We start from the raw sequence: 8,451 nt of genomic DNA on the forward strand, positions 1-8,451 counted from the left end.
TGCCCTAATTATAATTAGTATCCCCAGTTTGAATTACAGTAACGTCCAACTAGTTACCTAGTGATCTGCCATCGAATAGACCTGTAATCGTATCTTGGGTCACAAATATTAACTTCACGCGTAAAACTTGAAACTCTCTACTTGACTGGTGAATATCATTTATATAATATAATCTACTTATTATATAAAGAATTTGTTGTTTGGAGCACGTCATATTTTGTTTCCCAAATTGTCATTACATCCATTTTTTTAACAAAATTGTTACAACTTATTTTCAATATTACTCCTGTCAAATTACATTATGACCTCTTACTAATTTATATCGATTATTATTAAATTAAATATAAAATTAAACATTTAATAAAATAAAAAAAATCTTATATAAATTATAATTATAATTTTACACACAATGCGTGCCCATAGTTTTCTAGTATTAATAAAGGTTGTCAGCATTCACAAAAGATATTGGTATCTCGCAATGGATGTTTTTCTCTTCAAACCATCAACCAATAACAAAAATTTAGAGAATGTAGCTTGCATGGATACGGAGATAAAAATTATCTATCATAATACAACGTTCGAAACATATGTTTCTAATATATAACAAAATAGCTGTCTCTTTTCAAAAACACAAACAAAACAAAATATCTGACTATCGACTAATTAAACACTTGGATAAATATTAAAACACTGTCACAATTTTTTAGAATTTTTTTATAAAGAGGGTCTAAGCTTATTCTCGGTGTCCGGCCAAACCCGCCCGGTTGTCGTTCCTACTCACATGTTTTAATCACTGGGTGTTGAACCAGTGTAATATCTTCTCAATTGCAGCGACTAAGCAAGCTGAGTTTCTCGTCCCAAACAACTTTAATCAACAGGAAATTAAATAATATCCAATGAGCAGAGGCAATGCCCTCCCATTAGTGCCACTGTAGAACGTCCAGAGATTCTTGATGAACCTTTTTATCCCCTGCTGCCACTACATTAAAACCTGCCAAAAAATGGATGGTACACGTGATAGTTAGAACTACAGATCTTATAGTGCACGATTGAGTACTATTTCATGTCCCATGCAAATAAATAAATCATACACTGTCCCCAGATTTATATTGTAGATGCTCCGTTATGACCAAGTAGTTGCAAAATCAGATTATGAACGAAAGCAGTGGAATCCACATAACTACGTACTCGTGGCAGGTGAGTTTGCAGAAGCTTCCCAGTGAAGTTGATTGCCTTTCCAATCAGTTATAACTCCACCAGCACCTTCAATCACAGGTATCAGGGGAAGGAAATCGTATGGCTGGAAAAAAAGAAGCTCAGTTATTAATTCAAAAGATAATCTTTTTCCGATTTTTAATGAGCTAATATGTTTGTTAAATGTCTCCAATTGGCATAAAACTAAAGTTTGAAACTTGAAACAGAGCATGTGAATCCAAGTTTTGGGAGAATTCAAACCTTGATCTAAAACTCCAAAATTGAATTTCAAAAAGGGTTAGTTTGTGATTAAGGATATATTGATCCTGTTTTTCCAAAATTTAAATAAGATGTGTGAATTCCAAAAGGAACCAATGGTTGAAGGCATTTTGAATATATCTACGAAAATATGGTAGAATTTAGATTATAAAACGTACCTTGAGACCTGACTCTATCACTAAATCTACGTAACCTGAGGCTAACAAGGCATAGGCATAACAATCACAGCCATATAGAGGCACTTTCACCTGTAAATCATAAACACTCAAACTGAACAACAGAACTAAAAGTATAACTTCATCCATATAAAGTGACAAAAATAAATCCGAACTCAGGATTCAGAACAGATAAAAACTACTAAAAAGAACATGTTACGATAGGAATATGACCGAGCTACGAGTATCAAAAGGAACACTGGAGTAAAATTCAGATCAACATAAAGTTTTTCACTTCTTCAACAGTGAATTGACAAATATAATCTGAGAAAGGGTCTTCAAAGAATGCAACTTCATCGACAAGAAATTTGGAGATCCCAGAAATCTGAGAGGTCAGCCGAGTGCAAAAACCAAAACTAATGGACTTGGAAAAACGGACCACAGGATGATGTGTGGATGCAAAAATCATTGAACACAGATTGCCACAATTCTTTGATAGTGTTTGACAACTCAGAATCAATAAAACAATGCATGTGATGCTTTTTTGCCATACTCTTAAGCAAAAGGGCTAGATATGTCCAAACCATAGCCAGCTAAAAGGACAGACCTTACTCCTTACTCGAGTAAAGGCCACTTCAGCATCTCCACTAAACAAATGTGGGCTAGTTGTGTACCTGATAAGGAGTAAGAAATGTTACGCAACAAAAAAACTGATCGGTTAGAATAATCAGAGTCTTATATGTTTTAACTGAAATACTTGAGCGAATAAAGATCAGTGAAGGAAAAAAGATGGACGGACAAGTAGGCCTTTGAGAGCTGTGAACAGTTGCGAGCAGAGATTTCCTGCCCATTCAAAGTAGATTTCCTTCCACTTAAGCCAATCCATCTTTCTCTCAGAACGGGTTGGTCAATAATGCCGAGGATCTGATCAGGAAAAATAATATTTCAAAACACAAAGCGCCAACCACTGGAGAAACTTCTAATTGGAACGACCATGCAAAGCCTTCCTGAATGAAACAACTATCTAGGAATCCTTACCGGTTTACCTTCATGGAGTAGAGCAATTAAAGTTCCAAATAAGGGTTTGCCTATAAAATAATTTATAAGAAAAATTAATCAGCTGATGAGCCAAACTTCTTCAATCCAAGTGCGACAAAGACCATAGAAATTGATACCAGTTATAAAACTTTTTGTTCCATCTATCGGATCCAAAACCCAAACATAGTCCGCAACCTCTTCTTTGCACCTCCATCCTTTCTCCTCTCCATATCTGAAAATCAGAACCATTTGTCCTTTCTTAGTCTAAGAAACTAAACCAGCCAGCTTAAATTTAATGAAAACAGAAAGGTTCTGGGCATATTGACCAGTATTTTGAAAAAAAAGTCAGTGAAATTTGAACATATATATTTTTAAAAGAAAATTAGTCACTTATTTCATTCCCTTGAAATATCACAAGCTCGCTAAATTTCAAGGGCCAATTTTGCAGCAATATATATGAGGGGGAAAGAATCTTAGATTTATTTGAACTTAAATGTAAGGAATTCTGAAATCTTGGAATGTGATTACAAAAGGAAGGGATACTTGAGAACATGCAGCTCATTGGACCAAATTCGTAAGATGATAGGAAGAACCCATCCGTAGTTTCTTGCGACTACGGGATTCCTTAAAGATTCAGTTATTTAGATTTCAGCAGGCTATCGTGCAATGCAATATTGCAGCAGGTGTCAAGCTATTAAACTTTAACGTACTCGGATCATGATTGAAGTCGAGGTCCGGTTAAACACGTGAAGCGATGAAATTAAAGGAGAAGCAATGAATAGCGGGAAAAGAAGAAGAGAAAACTTGATACGAAGTTATTGTTGACAGTTTAACTAACTTGGAGGTAGAACCCGAATGTTTACTCAGAATGATGATTACCGAAAATCTAACAAATGTAATCTCATCCAAGCCAAACAGCCCAGCCCAGAAACTCACATTGCATGAGAAGGAAATTTCTCTTGAATAATTTGAACCATAGACTCCTCTGCAGCTTGATCAGCAATCGTCACAGGACCTAATTTACAAGTTATCAATCACTTAGATAACACCGACAACAGGAACTTCGATTGACAAAACTTAACACCACCATTCAAAAACAAAAACAAAAAAACAAAAGCCAAAAAAATAAAAATAAAAAAAAAAAACTTACTCAAATCCTCTTTGTCGAGAATGTCAAAGCTTTTCCGAAAATATTTGCGGATGACATCCCCTGCAGCGTCAGCAAGCTGATTGCCGACGTCAAGGAATCGATCCAGGTCAAAACTGTCGAATTCAATACCCGCACTCCGAACGCCATAACTATGATTCCTACAAACAGATGAATCAACGGAAACAGCATCAAACGACGACATTTTACTTGAATTCACCCCAAGCGAGCCAAAATTTAGGGAAAAATCACGACGAGAGACCAGAAATTGCGGAAATGCGCGAAGGGAGAAGGTATCATTGTTTGCAGAATGGTGTAGAGAGAGTAAATTAGAGTACGAGATCATTTGAAGAAGATGAGTGTGCATTGAGGGGTTTATATAGTTGCGTAGCGATTATGGGGTTCTGATCTCACGCACGAACACGCTGAGTGTGTGTGACGTAAGATTCTGTGTGGAGGTGGGGAAGAAGGCGGCGATGTGATTAATGCAAATTGAACTAATAAAAGAAATTGAAGGATTGATAAATTAAATTCAAATTTTAAACCAATCAGAAAGTGATTTAGAAATTAGAATCCAATATTTGGATCGAACGGGAAATTAGATCCACGAATTTATCACTTTATTAAATCTCTTCCTCAAAATCTATCATTCAAATCTGTTCGAGTAAAACAATTTAGCAATTGATTTTAAATCTACAAATATAAATTTTTGAATCATTTTAATGGATTTTAAATTCTTTATAACATTAAAGTTTTTTTAAAATTTTCCACGCACGAATGATTTCTCAGATCCAAAAACAATCTTATATGATATTTGGATGGAATGATTTAGATTGCGGGAGAATTGCAATCAAATGGTGAGTTTTAAACTAAAAACCATAGAATAAAACCCTTCAACTTCAAAATTAGTATTTTAAATCCTTAATTTTATAAGTTATTTAAATCCAATCTTAAAAATTCATTCCTTCAACTAAAAAAATTGCTCGAATCATGGTTGGTGGAAAAAAGAAATCGAAAGATAGCAATGTAATTAGAGAAGGCAAGATGCAACCAGGTAACTTTGTGACAAAATACAAGTTGTTTTTAGGGGTTTTCTTCCACTTTGTCTTGCTTTCATAATCTGCTTCTGCTTTCCAGTGCTTTATCGTCCAATGATGCTTCGTGCAAGTGCCATTACAGTGTGTAGCTTTTCAGATTAGTGCGTCTCTTTTGCACACTCACACCCACACGTAACTCCCTCCCCATTTGGGACCAAACAAAATTGACATTCACGTGAAGCTAACACTTGGAATTAACCACAATTGACTTGATGTGTTGCTATTTTACTGATGTCATACAACTCAAGTTCTGAATTTAAAAGCAACTCCATTAAAAAAAATTTGATCTTTTACGTGCACCAATGAGAATTCATTACTGTTCTTTCATGGAGGCCTATAATGGCCCAGTCCCAGGTCTTGAGCAAGGCCATAGACAATCTGAAGTGTAACCTTGCATTTCCAGCTTAAACAAGAAGTTCGTATTACAACAGAACAAATTAGTCACTCTCATACTAAAAATCTCTCTCTTCGTATATAATTATGTAAGGAATTGAAACTTCATCAAGTATTATCCCCATTCTTTACAGTATATTTCTGCGGCAGCTATCCTATAAAGGTCTTCTCAAATGAAGTGACGACCCCTGCCTGGTTTCTCCTTCATGTACATAACCCAATACCGATACAATGGAGGGGAATCAAACCGAAGGATCGAGGCTACAAAAACACCACAACCCAGATATATCAAGACTGGAATATAAATCTTCATCACAAACAATACATCAAAGTAGCAGTGATCAGAGGCAAACCAAAGATTCGTGTTGTCGAAGGTGAGGCAGGACGAAGGTCGACAGAATGGATTTCGAGGGGGCAAACTACCAATTTAAACAACTAAAAATGAAATTATAAATTTTTTGGTAGAGGGGCGATTACCCAACTTGGTCCCGCCTCCAGTAGTGATGTGCGAATACGAGAATCTAAATATTTAGTTCATTAGAGATAGGATGGACACTCACTCTTAATCCATAAAGAAGCTCAGTTCTTGATGGATTGATTTTCAGACATCGATCTTCCCCAGAAAAAAACCTTTTTTCGAGTAGATTGATTTTCAGACATGAATCGACGGATCTTGAAGTTGAATGAGAAAGGTCGCCTCAGAAAAGGCTTTCCTTGTGAGCTCTTCATGCTCGAACTTGAGCTCATCTTGGGACTCCTTCCTTCAACTTCACTGTTTCTATGCCGATCAAATATAAAATTACGGTTGAGATCACTGTCGACAACAAGTTTTTTCAAACGCTTTCTAGCCTTTGAACCTAGTTCAGCTTTCCATGCCTTTTCAGACATCTTCATGACATGTTTCTCCCCGAAAATACACACTGGGCAATCTGGGTCATATTTGTTGATTTCAGGAGTCATATTTTCCAGGCATTCAGAATGGTAAACATGTCCACAAGTTAATACAGAAACAACAGCTAGTTCGTTGGAGGATATATGGCTGCTCCACCGAAATGAAGATCTCTCGGTTAAAAGTTTCGAACAAACACCACAAGTTTGGAGATCCAAAGAAGGAGATCCTGAATGCCCAACAGAACGGGTATTTTTGTCTCGACTGAATCCTGAGGTTTCACTATCAAAAGACAACCTTTCTTTCCGATTAGTCATGAGCTCAGAGAAGCCAGGGATTGACCAACTGTCAGATGACCCGCCATTAGAGCCCCGGTTCGAATCATTACCCCAAGCAGGGGGGATAAAAGAAGATGCCTCTTCTGAAATTGAGAATGTTGGTGATTTGTATTCTGGAATTCGGCTATCAGATACTTGGCGTAATAGCAGACGTCCAGGAGAACGGTTATGCCATCTGGAAGGAGTCGAGTTTGGAGGAACAACGTGACTTTGGGAAGACAAAGGAGATGCTGAAAGAGATGAGATGGAAGGTGCCACAGGAGAGAACTTAATAGGTGATGTACATGAAATAAATGGGGATTCTGTTGGCTCCTTCACCTGAATAGTGAACAAGGGGAACAACGGAAACAAAGTCAAGCTTCAAAAAAGTACATGGATTGACTTTTTAAAAAAAACTAACTTCATCAATACTCCCCACATACCTCCACCAGACCACGTGAGATAGCTTGATCTACAAAAAGAATCGAAATACAGAATAAAAGTAAATGCCAATCTCATTTTAGCAACAATGATGAATTGGAAAAGAGCAACATGAAACTGAACACCCACTATTTTTCTACTCAAATGCTACCAAAATGAGAGCTAATATTTAATAGAAAAGGCAGATAACACTTGAACTAAAATTTACTGCATAATCGTCAAAACCCACAAAATTTAAGAGAAACAGAAAGCACTGATGGCAGATTTTTAACTAAAGCGAGTTAAATAAGACACTCTAAAGCCAAGTATCTTCATCGTGGGGTTGTGTTTCTCAAATAGAGAGTGATCTAAGAATTTATATCCCTTGATCAATAAAATAACTGTGCATAAAGATGATGTTTCTCAACCGAACAATACGCACCAAGTGAGGATAAAGCACTCTAATCTCAAATCCTATGCAAATTGGTCTCCTCTTAAACAAATATGTCATCCTAAATAATTTAACTTCAAGTTCTACACTGGCATGTCAAACTTTTCAAGCCTCCAGCATCCCTCCATGTCTCTCTCTCTCTCTCTCTCTCTCTCTCTCTCTCTCTCTCTCTCTCTCTCTCTCACACACACACACACACACACAAACAACACTATCCTCTACATCCTAATATGCTGCATGCCAACTTCTCCGACTTTTCGATATGTGCATGTATACTTTGAGCCATCAGAATATAGGAAATACAACCGATTCCAACACCAACAAAATCAGGAAACTTTACTGTCCATTCCTAAATTGTTACTATTTGCACACCTAAGTACTCTTGAGAAACAAGTACTTTCATATTGCAGCATGAGGTAGTTTACAAGCAACTACACCGCTGAAAAGGATGAACAAAATTGAAACATAAGAAATCCATAGAGTTACTTACCAGAAGATGGAAACCTTAAAACCACGGTATTTCCTCCAGTAACTGCGGGGTGGTTTTGCCACGCAGGTGATCGAAAACTATCCAACGGACTGCCCTCATCAGAAGCAAATGCAGTTTCGACAGGTGTACCAGATTTGACATCCACTTGACTGTTTCCACCACCTCCACCATGTAACCAATTTGCAGGTATCTCTTCCCCAGCCACCCGTCCACGGTTATCACGTCGAAAACTCCAGGATGGTGAATAGCGAGCATGCCTCTGCACAGTTTCACTAGAAGGTCCATTCGTTATAGTTCTACTCTTAGCTGCAACACAACAAACTGCCCCCATTCTTCCTCAGTCACACGCCAGGACTCGATAACTTATGGTTAACGGACCCCTTTCACATCAATCATCTCACAAAAAAGAACACACCGGTACATAAACACAACTTAAGTTACCTGCAATTGTAAAGTTATAGTAAACCATCATCCATGCAGTGATTCAATAAGAATCCCTCACTTCATATATGTTAAAAACAAAATTTAAAATTTATCAATCTGTCTGATTTCTAAATCATTGAACAGAAATTATCACTCCA

General features: G+C 37.0%; 2 protein-coding genes across 5 annotated transcripts; both read right to left on the minus strand.

Annotated features, from left to right (window-relative positions):
- Positions 1-534: 534 nt before the first annotated feature.
- LOC140988712 (bifunctional phosphatase IMPL2, chloroplastic) lies at positions 535-4,307 on the minus strand. Of its 3 annotated transcripts, none has more exons than XR_012177348.1 (9): positions 3,817-4,307; positions 3,603-3,681; positions 2,804-2,898; positions 2,667-2,716; positions 2,386-2,552; positions 2,236-2,302; positions 1,632-1,721; positions 1,092-1,300; positions 535-991 (listed from the first exon to the last, which is right to left on the minus strand). XR_012177348.1 is itself a non-coding variant. In XM_073457765.1 (9 exons), exons 1-9 carry the CDS (start codon positions 4,178-4,180, stop codon positions 921-923), a joined length of 1,053 nt encoding a protein of 350 aa, XP_073313866.1. In that variant the 5' UTR covers positions 4,181-4,306; the 3' UTR covers positions 535-920. The 3 variants fall into 3 exon arrangements, 2 of the variants coding, with proteins under 2 accessions (XP_073313866.1, XP_073313865.1); XM_073457765.1 differs by having other exon boundaries at positions 1,189-1,300; positions 2,428-2,552; positions 3,817-4,306; XM_073457764.1 differs by having other exon boundaries at positions 1,189-1,300; positions 3,817-4,306.
- Positions 4,308-5,284: 977 nt separating this feature from the next.
- On the minus strand, positions 5,285-8,201 carry LOC140987953 (uncharacterized). 2 transcript variants are annotated; one of them, XM_073456753.1, is made up of 4 exons: positions 7,871-8,201; positions 6,953-6,981; positions 5,864-6,848; positions 5,285-5,564 (listed from the first exon to the last, which is right to left on the minus strand). In XM_073456753.1, the coding sequence occupies exons 1-3, from the start codon at positions 8,199-8,201 to the stop codon at positions 5,883-5,885; spliced, it is 1,326 nt and encodes a 441-aa protein (XP_073312854.1). In that variant the 3' UTR covers positions 5,285-5,564; positions 5,864-5,882. The 2 variants fall into 2 exon arrangements, with proteins under 2 accessions (XP_073312854.1, XP_073312855.1); XM_073456754.1 differs by having other exon boundaries at positions 5,285-6,848.
- Positions 8,202-8,451: the final 250 nt, after the last annotated feature.

Source organism: Primulina huaijiensis, chromosome 11, assembly GCF_012295235.1.
Source record: "Primulina huaijiensis isolate GDHJ02 chromosome 11, ASM1229523v2, whole genome shotgun sequence".
Lineage (NCBI taxonomy): Eukaryota > Viridiplantae > Streptophyta > Magnoliopsida > Lamiales > Gesneriaceae > Primulina > Primulina huaijiensis.

Coding starts and splice junctions, on each gene's coding strand:
- LOC140988712 (XM_073457764.1), bottom strand. CDS start 4,180: ATGCACACTCATCTTCTTCAAATGATCTCGTACTCTAATTTACTCTCT. Junction 1,301..1,631: donor TGATAGAGTCAGGTCTCAAG/GTACGTTTTATA, acceptor CTTTTTTTCCAG/CCATACGATTTCCTTCCCCT. Junction 992..1,188: donor TGCAAACTCACCTGCCACGA/GTACGTAGTTAT, acceptor ATTTTTTGGCAG/GTTTTAATGTAGTGGCAGCA.
- LOC140987953 (XM_073456753.1), bottom strand. CDS start 8,201: ATGGGGGCAGTTTGTTGTGTTGCAGCTAAGAGTAGAACTATAACGAAT. Junction 6,982..7,870: donor TTTAAGGTTTCCATCTTCTG/GTAAGTAACTCT, acceptor TTCTTTTTGTAG/ATCAAGCTATCTCACGTGGT. Junction 6,849..6,952: donor TCTCACGTGGTCTGGTGGAG/GTATGTGGGGAG, acceptor TTCACTATTCAG/GTGAAGGAGCCAACAGAATC.